This window comes from Zeus faber, assembly GCF_960531495.2.
Source record: "Zeus faber genome assembly, chromosome: 16".
NCBI classification, from domain to species: domain Eukaryota; kingdom Metazoa; phylum Chordata; class Actinopteri; order Zeiformes; family Zeidae; genus Zeus; species Zeus faber.
In genome coordinates this window covers 26,765,873-26,781,809 of record NC_137202.1, presented here as the reverse complement: position 1 = coordinate 26,781,809, position 15,937 = coordinate 26,765,873, and the positions used below count along the sequence as shown (strand labels likewise).

Below are 15,937 nucleotides of genomic sequence, written 5' to 3'. Positions count from 1 at the left end.
GCGCGCTGAATGTCCAGCCCTGATGTGCTAAACTAATTTGGCGTCAAATATCAGTGATTGTTTGGATACCAGATGGTACCTGACAGTGGTAATGCAATTAAGCGGTACGGTAAAACTGGAGTCAAATTGTGATACATAGCTCTGTTTGTGTGTTTGCAAAGTCCTTGAGGTTACTGAGAAGTTGCCTGTGTTTTGTTTTGTGGGTATAACTCAAGATCCTTTTATGTGAATGCCAAATTGGCCTTTATGGTGGAGCAAGGCACCTCAGGTTGTGTTCGGCCGAGGCACGTTCCAATTTGGAAACCATGAAGATCAACAACAGAGCTACAAGAACAGCTTGAATGATTTTATGCTACCAACTGCTTAGTAAACACAATCCGTTAACCCACTATTTAAGATGTTGTGTATCACATTAGTGCACTACTTAGGACATACTATGCAATTATTTGACTCCACCATGGAGATAACATTTATTAAGAAGTCAATCCAAGAAAGTAAGAAGATAATTGCTAGCTGCTATTGTGTACTAATGGAACTGATTGATTGTGGTCCCACAATTAACTAATTGTTTTTTGAGGCATACATTAACTGTTAAGTCACTTTGACAGGAATGTAATTCTACAATGACATTTTCGTCTTCTTGTCTTTAAGGGGTGTTATTGACAATTTGGTTGGGTTCCTTCACAGGTAAATGAGGTTTTTTTTTAGCTCAAGATGTTTTGGTGTCTCAACATGAAATGCAGTCAATAAGAACAGTTATGGCTTTGCCAGGGTGGCCATCTTTTAATTATTTATTTTTAAAAAGGAACGTTGACGACCCATTTATCCTCAGTGGAACAGGTGTCCGATCCTAAATATCCCTCAGGGGCCTCTGGGCCAGCGTGTTCACTATGTCATTGCGTTATGGGTTCAGTCTCTCTTTGACTTGAATGGCTTTTCATCATCATTTTCTAGAAACAGGTGTTCACAAACTCATTGGTTTGGCCATCAGCTCCAGTCACAGTCAGAAGTGTTAGGCTGTGACCTGAGCTGGTAGGCATCCGTTGCGTAACAATTGGCGGAACAGTAGCATACTATGCAAATTTTATGAATGTTCAGAACTTAAGTCAAGGTATCTAGCAGGCTACCGATTACATAAAATAGGATTTGGTGAGCAACATGCCTCCACTAGGATATCCTGTGTCTGACTTTAATACCCGCGGAAGGAATCTTTTAACAGTGTGATCCGGCAAGTACGACATCAGATCCTAATGCCAACGGTTTGAGTGCCACGGCAGAGATGCTATATCATGTCGGATATCAAATTAAATGGCCAGGCATTTGATGAGTAATGGTGATAAATGGCCATGGCTAGTTTAGTTTATTTCAAAGGGGTAAAAAATAAGAGCAAAAAAAGACTGTAATCTAGGAATCCATCAAGCAGCATATTTTACACAAGCAGAATCAACCAATCAGAGCCAAACTAGAAGATAAAACCCAAGCTCAATTACCTTGTTTACCCTTCACCAGTGTGTGTGTGTATATATATATATATATATAATTTTTTTTTTATAGTGAGAAAAGGTCATAGACGAGTGTGGGAGGCAATGATACCAACATAGAGCTGAAACAATAGGTAGCTGTCATCAATGGCACTCCGCTAATGAGGCACTGAGGGGAAAAGGATGGAGCAGAGTGGAGTCACAGTCCATAGAGCTGGCATACACACTCGCACTTCAATTATCAGACTCCCTCAGATCATTCGAGCGATAAAAATAGGAGAGCTAGTGCAAACAATATACAAGATTCTGTGGAGCTGAAGGATGGATGCTCTCTTAAGATAAGATGGCTTACACTGAACTGAACACTAGACACTCCACAAATCAAACGTTTGCAACTGGTTCAAACAAAATTTTCAAAGTAATTTGCACCTTGAGAATTCAACTATTCTTTTCATATTTAATTTAAACACATTTTTCCTGGTTGGGATAATTTACTTTGATGCCAGCAGTTAAGACGGCAGTAAAGACACTTGAGAATGCAGGCAGCAGATTCCATGAGGTCGACAAAGACAGATGACAAAAAATTATTCTACTTAACATTCAGCATTTTTCATTTTTTTTTTCTTTTCAAATTATACTCAAGCAAACCATCCAAGACACTGCAGCAGTTGTTTTGCATCAAGTGGAAAAATAAGGGGGTAAATCTCTTGTGTGCGAGGTTGAACTTGTCACCAACTGAAACTCCACAAAGAGAAGCCTTGTATGCAATCCCTTCCCAGGCGAAGCCAGTGCAATGAATCAAGACACAAAAGCCAAGCACTCTCAAACTGCCCGACATGCATTAACAATAGAGTCTTGGCAGGGGAACTGTACTGAATGTGCCTCCCTCTTGTTCTCCATTTTTCCACTGCTACAAGCTTTTGAGAAGCGGTGGCCTTCCGGGGCCAAAATGAAGAGATGCAAGAACTCATCTAGAGTAGCAAAGCTCCAAACGCCTGTGGGAAACGATCGTCTCCAGCCCCAAATCTACCCACAGGCCCAGATTTTAAGAGGCAGATTCCACTTGAATTTTATTTCCCTTTTTTTATTTAAAAGATCATTTTAATGTACAAACAGTTCAAATGAACACACATCAACAATTCCATAGCTCAAGTGGATGATGTCAAACTACAGATGCAGAATTACAGACACCAGTACTGGGTTCTGATACTGTCCTCGTGTAATTGTAACAAAGCTCTGCTGGCTAAAACAGATATCAACCTAGCATTGCTGTTTAAAGATAGATTATGTTTTATTTACATGCAACCGACCATTTACATGCACCAGCCACCCAAGTTTCAACTTGGGTGGTTGGTTTCAAATTGTATCTGATTTGTCTAAACTAACATTGAAATAGATCAACGACTAAGACTAAACTCACAGGGACTTCAGTAATCTCAGTGTCATTATAACTGAAATATTTGTTCGGAATTCTGGCTAGGAACTATTGGCTACTTGCATGCCAATGCAAGTAGCCAAGAGGGAATATTCAGCACTATGTCTGACAAAAAAAGGCACCAGTACATTCCATCAGAGACAACGCGGATGCACTTCTACTGCAAGATGTGGATTTTGACTCTTCCATGGATAATGTCTACATATCCTTAGGCCACCAACACGGGAAGTAATGGGGTGCAGTGTGTCTTCAACCTACATCAACAGAGCCAATGAATGAGTAGGAGAGCTTGTCAGGAGGCCTGGGATACGCAGCAGATCTGGCAGACATCAGGATGACAGAAGACAAGAGATTAGCCCAGGAACCCAGAGCCTCCTAGAGACTAAGCTGCTCTCTCTCTTTCTCGTGTTCTCTCTTTCCGCCTTCTGCTCTGAACTGGGAAACAGTCCGAAATGTTGGTGACGGTGTGGGGAGACTGCGGATGTAAGCTACAAAAGTAGGCAGTGCACTACAAGGTAAGAAAGAGCTTGATTAGAGAAAAGCTGTCCGCCAACACCATTGTCAGTATGCTGAATGCAAAGTGTATTATGTACCGTAAAGCAAGGGAGCGCACTGAATAAGAAAGTCTGCCACTCTGCTTATTAATAACGAAAACAAGCCCCCAAGCAATATTTGGACGAACTGCAGACATTGAGCATGTATAAATGTTCTTACTGGAGACCGAAAAAAACCTTGATGCAAATTCAAGAAGCGTGCCTACCAGCCATTTCTTCCTATCCACGTGCTGATCTTGATTAATCAGAACCATTTGACATTGACAGGCCCATGCCCACTGCTTCTAGTTAGAATAAACCAGGCCACGACATCTCCATATAAGAGAGTTTCTTCTGCACGATCAGGAAAGACACAACTCGCACAGCGCACTAAAAAAGTGAAGGTAAAGCCAGAAAGTGTATCTCTTGACAGGAAGGGGCCGCAGTAACAGATGCAGTGGCTGTGGCTGAAATAAAAAAAAGTGGATTGACATTAATGCTGATTTTTCTATTTATATATTAAATGGAGGCTGGCTGGTGCTTTGATGCCACATGGGTGCAATCTACTGCTCCAATTGTGTTGGGCATCCCAGCCCTTTGCACGGCTGCCTGGTGATCTTTGTTATCAGGGAATATGATACATGATATATTTTTTAATTATAAATGTAGTTTATACACCGATCAGCCACAACATTAAAACCACCACTAATAACCACTAATATTGTGTAGCTCCACCTTGTGCCACCAAAACACTCCATGCCTCTGACCTGTGGAGACATGGACTACACAGGACCTCTGAAGGTGTCCTGTGGTATCTGGCACCAAGACGTTAGCAGCAGATCCTTTAAGTTCTGGAAGTTGTGAGGTGGGGCCCCCATGGATCAGACTTGTTGTTCCAGCACATCCCACAGATGATCCACTGAACCGGACCCTAACCCCACCCATCCACAGAAGACAACGTGATTCATCGGACCAGGCCACCTTCTTCCATTGCTCCATGGTCCAGTTCTGATACTCACGTGCCCATTGTAGGAGCTTTCAGCGGTAGGCAGGGGTCGGCATGAGCCCTCTGGGAAGACACGCCTATTTTCGCCCCTTTACTGGCGCGATGCAACGATCATTGAAGTTTCCGGACAATAAGATTAAGATATTCGATAAGAAGCATTTTTCTCTGTTATCAGGAGAGACATCTCTTTCTACCGCTCCATCGCCGGAATGGAGATATGTGCAAGGGTGCCGGGGCCAGCTCCCTCTGCCTGGCTCACACACGCAGGGGGAGACCCCGTTCTGAGTGACCGTGGCACGGCGAGCGCAGATTGTGCCCCGACCGCCCCCTCTTCAAGCGTAATGCGCAGAAAATGCCCCATTTCTCTGTGCCCCGACCCCGTTCCTCCAAACAAAACAACAAAAACCACACTGTTTTTAGTTGTTTTATTTGGAGGAATGGGGCACGGCGATCGGGGCACACGGACAGGACCATTCACACATACAAAAATATATTACTTAATTCTCCTGATTTATAGTTCCTCATTGAAATGTTATCCCCGTGCATTTTGTAAGCGTATATATCTGTCTTATCCTGTTATTGTAATGCACACTGACTGACAAAAAAACCCCCAAAAAACGACTGCTCGAAGAATCTTAGTTGACTGACAGGTTTCCGACTGATGTTTCGACTCGCCGACTTTCATGGGGCAGCCCTACTTATTTCACAGTTTGTTGTTAGTGGGCCCATCAGACACCCAAATGTACGTACACAAGCACTGAAAAAGTAAGTTTTGCATAATAGGCCCCCCTTTAATTTCCAGTCAAGTCGCAGTTTACATCCATGTCTGTCAAGACTCGGTATGGTCACAATACACTTTTGTTCCTAAGTCATGGTGTTGAGTAACAGCCAGAAAAGTGGTTTTGCAGAACATTAAAATGTCACAGTGAAGTTGACCTTTTGGATATGAAATGTCATCGCTTCATCATTTTATCCTTTTAGACGTTTGTGTGAAATGTTGTCATAATTAGCGTATGAATTATTGAGTTATGGCCAAAAAACATGTTTTGTGAGGTCACAGTGAACCTCCACCGTTGACCACTAAATTCGAATCAGTTCATCCTTGAGTGCAAGTGGACGTTTGTGCCAAATTTGAAGCGGTTCCCTCCAGGCGTTCCTGAGCTATCACATTTACGAGAATGGGACGGACGTTGTATGCATGTACAGATGGAAGGACAACGCGAAAACATGAAACCATATGTGCCATGGCTGTCGCCAGCACTGATGCATTAAAATTGGCTATATCATTTTGAAGGACTCTGTCATCTTTATTTATATTTCTATATGTATGATTTGTGGATTTACATGCGTATGCGCAATTCAAGCAAAGATCGTGGTAGACTGAATGAGGCACATTGTCTTTTTGCTTCTTGCTGTTAAAAATGGCGGTTTTGCTGCTAGTATGACGACGGCTGAAATATAACAGGTCTCATGGAGTGGAAGAGAGAGACCAATGGCCAGGACACAGACAGTGTACGCCTAATGGAGAAGTTGACGACACGTAACAACGCAGCATTCAGATGCTTTGCCCGACAGTAAAAAATGTCTGCCAAACCCATCAGCTCTCAAAGATGCATCTTCCCAATATCGCTGTCCTCTAAAGCCAAAGCTGCTGGAAATTGGATTAAATGCTCTAGTTCCGGAGCACGGCGGTGGCAGGCGGACAGAGCTGGCTCATCTCTCCTGCAGGCGGTTCAGCCCAAACAGACAGATTTAACGCTCTGGATGAATCTGTTCCTTCAGCATGACACACAACGATGGGGGGAAATGATTTGTATCGACTTCACACAGAACGTTGCAGCGATGTGCAAGACGTTAAACAAAAATGTATAGTCGGAAGGGAAATGGGGTGAGCACACTGATAAAATTTGCGCTCAATTAACACTAGAGCGGCACCATTTCATCCGCCTAGCCACAGGTTTATATGGGGGCATTTGTTGCTCCGTCGCTGAGCTTCAATGACCACATCTTAATATTTATGGGTAATTAAAGAAACCACTGCGAGAACTAAAATCGAACTATTGAGCAGCCGTTTATTATGTTGCGTGCGTTTTGCAGCAGGATATATAACATAAATAAAAATCTTCGTTTAGCAGTATAGAGAGGCTCATCTACTGGCCGTATACTTGTGTTGCTGATAGCAGTACTGAACAGTTATTCTTGGGTGCTCAACGTAACAGATTGCTAATGTGACTGTAATACTGAGTGTACTGATTTTGAAGACTCTACGTGTAAATAGAAGTGTGTTGGCAGAAGTATTATTTGAAGTCATTCATTTATTCAGTGCTTTGTTTAAACAAAACCAAACATAACACAAGAATAACAGAGAATGAAGAACAAAACAGAAAGCTGGACCTCCATGCAACTTCGCCATGTTATGTAGGTGTCAAGTTTAGTTTTCTTTGTTTTTACGAGTACATGAGTTAAGTATTGGAACATATACCAGATAGCAGTAGTGGTATGTGCATCTGTGCACCCCGGCTGAGAGTGCACTTTTAAAATGGCCTCCTATGACTTGCTTTCTGCTCACTCATCCCAAGCACCTCCGAGGGGTGAATTCACAAAAATGTATTGCGGCCGCTAACAGCACCGTGAGTTGCGCATCAATTTGTGCCCACTGTCTGCGCCGTCTTAGCTTCCGATTCACAAAATACACTGCGCAAATGATAGGCCAGCGCAAACACGGCCATTAAGGTTTTGCTGCTGAGTGCAATTTGCCCTTGTTTTGCGCCGTCCAAAAATATAATAGTAATAAAAAGGCAGCGTGGCTCGATCCGCTCTGCTGCGCGATCAATCAGCATAAGTGTCAACATTGGGATCTTAAAATAATAAAATTAGGTAATGAAACAAGCTTGCGCATCTCTTTTGATACAACCTAAATGAAGGTCCATTGAAGCTGGGTGGTGAAGTGAACCGCTTTAACACAGCATGAAATTAGTTCTGTCTGAGTGAGGGTCGGTATTTAAATTACAATTATTGCTTTTCATTATAACCCAGACATGAAAAAGTACCAGAGTGGAAAATTGTTTACTTCACAAGAGGCTTCAGACATTTTGCTGTTTTCATTTGCCTTCAAAAAAAATCCCCCCAAAAAAAAACATGATGCCACATCACTAACATTCCGGCAAACAGTCAAGGACAAACGCACTGTTCAAATAGCTGTTATTTGTCATCTCCATATTCTGCATTTGCACTGAGCGAAAATTATATGATCATGTTTTTTGGTTGGTATATAAGTGCTTTCTCTTCCCTGTGCGCGCGCACACACACACACACACACACACACACACAAGCTGCCATGATGGGCACGTAGTCTGTTTTCTGCAGACGAGGCCACAGGTCCTGGCACATTCCTGCTCAGAGATCTGCTCGGCAGGGAGGGGTGCACGGGAGCAGAACGATTTTAAAGCACGTCACACAACCCTGTCCCTGTTGAGGGAGAGGTGGGATGGATGTCAATAAACCAAAAATAAACAAAGCAAAAATGTGGAGACATTTCTTGCCCTCAAGGGCCAGCGAGCTGGTTTCTGGCAGATTATTGGAATCAAAAGATGATGTTGATTTCATTTTCTTGTTCTGGCAAAGTATGAAGGGCTCAGGTTTGAACAGCTGAAACAACGTGTTGCTATGAGACCACTCTACATCTCTGCCACATCCACTTGGCTTTCCCGGATAAATGCAGAGAAGGTTTCAGAGAAAAACAACGTTTTCGTGGGGGAAACTATGTCCCGGAGGTCACCGACAGGCACCAATCTGTGTTAGCGTTTGTGTGTGCACATGGACATACATAATACATGCATGCACACACACAGTTGTGCACCTGCTGCCGTTCAGATCTCTCCAAAGATAGACCGTGTCGGAGTCAGCGGACCGTCATCTTTGCAACTGCTTCTGACACTTGTTGAGTCTTTAAGGCCGTAAAGCCTGACTACATAAAAGGAGCGAGTGTCCCGGCGGTGATCAGAAGATCGCGCGCCAGCGGAGATCATTCAAGGTGAAGCACAGTTGTTCTTGGGAGGTGCGGGTGCAAACATTTAGTACCGTGTGAATGGACGTGAGTCAGTGGTGTGCTGATGATAAAAAATTAAAGCTTTCTATCAATCACAGGAATTAGTGACATATCTTACCACTGTTTTTTTTCCAGACAATCTACCAGGCGTGGCCTTAATCATTGTAGCAGTGAGCAACACTGAGCCAGCGTTCAGACTCCAGACCTTATGTACATTTGCATTCAAGAGGCTGCACTCATGGATGTTTCCGTTCACACCAGGGAGAGAACCTACCTGTATTTTAACAGCTATGGAGAGGGAGTTGAGCTCTTTATCCAGCTCTTTGAGGACAATCAGTTTCTTCAACGTGAGACTGCAAAGCCTGTAGAAAAAGACGAAGAGGGAGAAAAAAGAAGAAAAAGATAAGTGGCATGACTAACACAGTGTTAGCACACTTCATGATGCACGTTCACATCTGGGAATCGGGCACGGCTGAAATTCCTTTTCGACACCAGACAAGACCAATTCTCTCCAGTGCCACTCATGTCTTCAGTCTGTCGTAGCACCTCTGTGGGCGTGGCAGTCTAGACTAGAACGATAACACAGCAAGCCAGCAATCAAATTCCTATCAAGACCACGGGAGTTGGGTCTCCCTCGTCTTCAAGCACTTGTACCTTTTGATTAACAGAAGTCTTTGTGACCTGCCACTGAATCTGGATTCTGTGGATTTATGTCATTGTCAGACCCGTGAGGCAAATTCCTCATCAAATTCGATGCATCAGGTGAAAACACTAGCCACAATGTTATGGCCAATTTAAGCCTGCTGCTACACTTTAAGGAACACTGAACACACATCCCTAGGATTAAAATTAAGACAGGTAAGAGCGACATACCTCACCCTCATAGAGGGAAATGGGTACACCAGCACTTACAGCATTACAGATATCTTAATTTGGGGGGGATTCTTTTATGCATCGTCGTGGACTGGATACCTCAGCATGTCAGAACTGATATCAACTAAATCTAAGACACAAGACAGCTCCACAGGTGTGTTAAAGGGCTCTGCTCTGTCCTAACTTTCCTATGAAATTCAAGAAAATTCAGTGAGTTGCTCATGCACACACTGAAAAAAAAAAAAAGAAAAAGAAAAAAAAAAAAAAAAAAAAAAATCACAACTTCCCAATGCTGAACTTCCTCCTGACCCACTTTTGGGTCAGGTTGCATTGTAATCACTCACAGCGACGGTCCAAGACGGAAAAGGGGGCTTGGGGGTGGCTAAGTAAACAGACAGAAAAGCAGAGCAAAAGATCGTCTGTCCTAACAGATATATTCCTGAGTGACGTACGGAACATATCTTCATTGCTTCCCATCATCCTTTTTAAGGGCCTCTTTTGGAAAAGAGGATCGTTTTGATAGATACAGATTTGCCTGTGGGTTTGCGCACGCACGCACGCACACACACACACACACACACTATCTTAAGCACCCTTGAAATTTTGAAAAAGGACACAAGTCTACTCTAATTCAACCATTGCCCAGGTCAGCTCAATGCATATTTAACAGAAAACAGCAGAAATAAAACCCCAACAGAAAAGCATGAAGAACTGATCTAGATCTATGTGAGGCATAGTAATTAAATGTTAAACCTTGTAGGTAAGCACACAATGTGGCTTCTGGTGAGGATGAGTCACCGGCGCTGGGAGGAGACGAGAGTGTGTTGTGTGTGCTGGGGGTGTGAAAGGAAGTGAGAGTGAGAGCGAGGGCGTGCAAGAGGGCTCATGTGAGAACGAGTAGAAAGGCGAGGAGGAAAAGAAAAAAGGGAGAGCTGGTTGATTAACAATGTCGCTATTCCTACCAAATATATCCTCTCTCAGCACACTGGGATTCAGGTGTAATTAAAAAGTCTGTGGGTGCCCAGTTGTCACCTAGGGAACTCTCTTTTTTGGGGGGGGGGATTATCTAAGACTGTGCTGTTGCACCTCCACTGTTACTTTGGACTTTATCAGGCAGTTACAGAGAAATTCCCGGCCATCTGGCTGGCTCTGCGCCACAGCCATTGCCTTTATCTCTGGACACGGACATTCAACACACCAGCACCATGAGTACAGGCAGCAAACCAGGAGTCTGCACACAACTCACCTGTGCGGGACAACTCAAAATCGGCTTTGGGGAGGGGTGAAATGGAAGGGGGCCTTCGTTAAACTTTTCTAGACGGGTAAAACGGAGAGGAGAGCTGCGTATGACACGCGAAAACTCCTGGGACACACGTGGGTTTGTTGTGCGACACTCTCCCCAATTACAACGTCAGAGAGGAACAGAGAGACTGAGCAGTGGACACCGAGAGCTGACATGTCTCAGTTGATAAGAGCCTGTTGGGGAGGAGTGGAGGCCGGGGTGGGGTGGGCTGTGCTGGGTGCTTTGCTGTTGCGAGCCGACTCACATTTTCCGAGGCTATTGCTATTTACGGGGTCATCGTTGTTGCACACTGAGGTTTATTGTTCTCTGCTGCTGTTTACATATCGAGCCAAATTGTCTTTTGCCACTCTGTGTGGAGGTAACATAGTGTAGGCTAAATATGCTAAAACGGATGCTGTAGAACCTGAACTGGGACTTTCTATTCATAGCCAACTACAAGATATGTATTTTTTTATTTTCATTATGTAGACAAGTAATGAAATTCACTTAGCTAACTTAAAGGGGCACTGTGTAAGATTCTCTAGATTCTTGGCAGGAGGTGCTATTTTGGGTTATATTTTGAGTAAACCTTAAATTACAATATACTTCTGAATGTATCTTCCCTTTCACCAAGTGTTCCACATGAAGAACTAATACAATTATAATTGAAATGAATAATGATAAATAAGGATAGTGTTCTTCATTTATCCGGACCCATCAGGATAAACAAGCGCTAACAAATGTATGTTCTCATTAGACTCGAGCATTTGTCTCATACAACTGCATATGAGGCAAAGGGAATCAGGAGATGTATTGCAATTAAGGGCTGTTTAGACACTCTAGCTCAACGGCTAGAGGCACAACACTAGATCATCTTGAACAGTGCACGCTTTAAGCAGCCCAACTGTCCAGAAAAAAAAAAAAATGCTATATTCACCAGCTATTGATGGACAGTGTTGCCCAGCAGGTGTGTGAGCAGTCTCGAGCTTAATAGATTTAGCCTACTTAGCATCACAGACAGCAGTATGGGCTGTCCTGCTCCAACTAAGTCCATTAGTGCATCCAAATCAACCCACTGTACCCCCACTGACTGCTGACCCTTTGACGTCAAAAGGAAACTGGAGACATTTGCAACAAAACACTTTGGTATTGCACTGACTGCTCTTTTGACATAGCAGTATTTATATTATTATTTATCATTTATATTAGTCGAATTTTTAAGTTACAGGTGTTGCCGGAAATGAATTCTCTCTTTGGAAGAAGGGGAAATATTAATGAGTGGATAAGCTGAGCTCCTGTAAAGAAAGTAAGGCAAGACATGCATCCATGATCCTTTATAACTCTGAACAACATAAGACGCACTCCCCCGTAACAGGGTTATTCCACGGTTTGCCATCGACACCGGTGGGTGGCAAGACCCATGAGAAAGTGAATATTAAAAAAAACATACATTATTAATTGCTTTTACCCACCAAATGTGAGTTTGTAAGGCTGTTGAAATGCAACCGACAGCCAAGTGACTTGTAATGTTTGAAATTCAGTATAGTTTTTTCCCTGATGATGGCTTTTCATTCCACACAGTTGAAAGTAGCCTCATCCCAGGACTAAAATACTATAGTATAGTCTAAAATAGTAATAGCATTTCCAGTTGCTAAATGCCGAAAGCTAAGCTCTTTTAGAGAAGAGTGAAACTAGACTCACTTAAAGAAACCACTTATCAAACCACAGACAAGATAGGCAGGTAACAAAACCTCAGAGACCACAACCTTTAAGAAAACAAACTACATCTGTTGAATTTGCCAATTCAAGGATTCTACAAGTTGAATGGGTTTTTTTCCCCATTAAAGAGTAGTCATCATTTGCCTTTCTTTAGCCAAGGTCCATAACAGGGAGTAAGGATGAATCAATACAGTTACTGGTGTCAGCTTAAATTAGATATTGGAACATTTCCCTAACTGAAAAATACAGGTGCCATATCAAACAGGTCGGATGGTAAAAGAAGCTAGTTACATGATTTTCTGCTTTCTTTTTTAACAAATAGAACCACGCTGGGTGTATATATTGGGGGGAAAAAAAGATTACATGTGAGTTGTTACGTTTCACTGACTACAAGGTAACATAACAAGTCTGTACAGTTCTAATAATTAAAATTCAGGGCATGGATTCAGTGCAGACAATGAAATAGTGGTACCAGTTCCTCCTCGTAGGAAGCCTGGATAGAAAAACACAGCTGTAATTGCTCTTCTCCCGTGAAGCCTAGTTTTTGGGGCCGTTCTTTTGAATCATCCATCATTTGAAATTTAAAACACAAAGGCTGAGGCTTGAAGACGCATCAGTCAGTGGGGGGGGGGGGAGTCTGGTCTGCGGCAGGATCCAAATCAACAGCCCGTGAGACACAGGGAAGAAGACAATGTTGTTATGAAATCGAATCCTTTTTTTTTGCCCAATTTTCCACCCTTCAGCAATTGGATCCTGCCTCAAATACCTAAATAACTGTAATGAGTCTCCTGTGAGGCTTGAACACTTATGTTTAGCACAAGATATATTATTGGACATAAAAAATAATAATAATAACATTCTTATACTTTAGGACCAAGAGAAAGAAATAAGAAAACATTGTTTTTTTTGTACACTTTTTCAATTCATGGCAGACAGACAATGTGCATTCAAGGGGGCTTCAGCATCAAGATTCCATGTAAAACAAGTTTGTCCCAGCAATTACAACAGTATAATGATACATTTTACATACTGTATTTGGGCAATGCTTTGAAAAAAATGTTCATCATCAGGGAAGTATTTTCAGATTATAAATGTTGCTAATATTTGTAGTCCAGACCCGCATCATCTATCAATTAGGCTTGGGCCGATATTCGATTATATTGAATATCGCGATATTTGCCACCACTTGCAATATTTTCAGAGTATCTACATATCGCCCCCTCCCCGTCCATGGGACCACGGGGAGCGACGGACGGACAAAGCTCATTCACATGCGCACACAGAGAGGATGTACAGTATGTGGACATATGCACGCAGCGGTGCAAAAGCAAGGAAGCAGATGGAGGATTTGGACGAGGTGGTGCCAGTGGTGATTAAGTTGCGGCTCCAGGTTATCACTTGCATTACAAAAACAATATTCTAAAAAATGTTTTTTAATAATTGCTATGCAGAGCGGCCAAGTCTCACACTTTGACCACCAAAACACACCAAACAGTGTATTTCTTACGCTGAGAATGCCAAAATAAGTTAAATTATTATTTTTAATATTCTACGTATATATCTCCTCACTCGCACTTGCTTGGTGCCTGTAACTGTTCGCGTGGCAAACGGGAAATCCTTTACGCACACACGTAATGTGAACGCCCACGCAACTTGAAATCCGTTCGCGTGATCCGGTGAGGGTTCACCGTTTCTCCAAAGAAAACAAATACGAAGTGTTTTTGTATACAAAGTTATACTTGGGCAGGACTGCATCACGATATAAAATTTGGGATATCGCCCAAGCCTACTATCCATAGTCACTCCTCAACTTCATACATTTGTTGTTATTTAGGATTGACAAAAGCTTTTGTTTAAACACTGTTGGGAACAAGAGCTAGACTACAGACATCCTAGTAGACAACAGGGTCAATGCTCTCACCATAATTCCAGTATAAAGCTATGAACATAAACCATGACGCACTCATGAGCATATGAACAGACTGACAGCCATGAGCTTTTTAGCACTCGACATATATGCATTAAGACAAGGTTGGACCATTAGCAGTTTATTACGCTAAAAATAAAACATAAGAATTACACACACAATAAATAAGCCCGTTTCATATGTCACAAAGCTAAGAAAATAAGGTAAGCCACAGCTTCGTGTCCATGCTTCCACAGGAAGAGTTAAACATGGGGCTGAATTTGTTGTGGGAAATATATATATATATATATATATATATATATATATTTATATATTTATATATATATATATTAAAAAAGCCATTGCATTATGACACGTGGTACACCCAAATTATTTCGCATTTGTCTTTACTCTGTCAACAATACAGATAATTGAGCAGACGACTCAAATAGCCATCGGCAAATATTTGATTTGTGATAAGAGTGGACTGTGACTGTGATTGCGGGGCTGTACAGCAATGATGCAACACCTTATCTCGGCTGATTCAGACCTTTGTTTTTATGTACAGCAATAGCAAGTGCAGAGTAAATAGACAAAATTTTCGAACCTGGAAGTCCCGCGCCAGCGCTAACATTTCACCACTACAGTGTGATTTTCTCCATTATGCCAAAATATATTGTTTCACAGAGGGGCAGTTTTGCGTTACTTGCAGAACAGAGTGAGATCAATATGGAGATTTCTGGGGAGGTGACAAACCTCCCTCGAGTGGGAAATCATTCCGACGGATGTATCATGGATTCTGGTATTGTACCAACATGTGAATTGCGGCAGCATATATCAATACAGCAATGTGTCAGCCCTCTTCTCCTGCCAACTCAGTCTGATTAACTTGGCCCACCTGTATTGATGTAACTCTGGGACATCGGAGGAAACCAAATGCATTGTGGGAGGTGGATTAGAGGGCGGATGTCAGACGACTGAGACCCAGGGGCATTCACAGTTCACGCACAGTGAATAATCCATTTCATTAGCCTCACACTGACCTCATCCAAACTCAGTCTCAGGTTGGGCTGGTTCGCCACACGGGGAGTCCAGGAACAGGTCTCTCTGGTCGGTAAAGAGCACCTCCGGTCCATCACCAAGTCATCCCTTCATTTCAGCCGGGCACTACACTAAAGTCGTAGCCATTTTCTGAAGACGTACACGTGCTGGTGACATCGGTTTGTCATTACTGTGGCAGCAAAATCCTTAAAATGAATTAATAATTAAAAAAAAGATGACGCCCTGAATATGATCTGAATCAGATGAACACATCACATCCGAGAAGACAAAAGTGCAGGCAGATGTGGGACTAGTTGTTTGGGGGTTTGGAGAAGAACCGAGCTATCAATATGATGTTAGCCAACAGATCCAGCCAAAACTCCAGTGCTATGTCCAGAGTGGTATACTATGTTATACATACGATGTGTTCATAGTCCAGCATACTTATGCGAGTAAAAGGAAGTATGTGATTAAAAGGAAATATTTTTCAGACATATTGTGCTGTCATAAAGCCGTGCCACTTGCTTTAGCATGTTGCAAGTTGATGACTACGCCGAATAGAACCCCACCCCTATAAGAGGGATATATGGGCAAAAAGCAAGCTTACTATGAA

The 15,937-nt window shown here is 42.5% G+C and overlaps 1 protein-coding gene across 2 annotated transcripts in view; it reads right to left on the bottom strand.

Annotated features, from left to right (window-relative positions):
- The window catches only part of LOC307242409 (phosphofurin acidic cluster sorting protein 2), a gene marked incomplete at its 5' end in the record, with an annotated part of 56,760 nt that overhangs the window by 22,916 nt on the left and 17,907 nt on the right, over nucleotides 1–15,937 (bottom strand). For both annotated transcript variants that reach the window (XM_080016867.1, XM_080016868.1), the window contains one exon: nucleotides 8,778–8,865. In XM_080016867.1, the coding sequence (XP_079872993.1) occupies nucleotides 8,778–8,865 (88 nt within the window). The remainder of the gene's footprint in view (nucleotides 1–8,777; nucleotides 8,866–15,937) is intronic.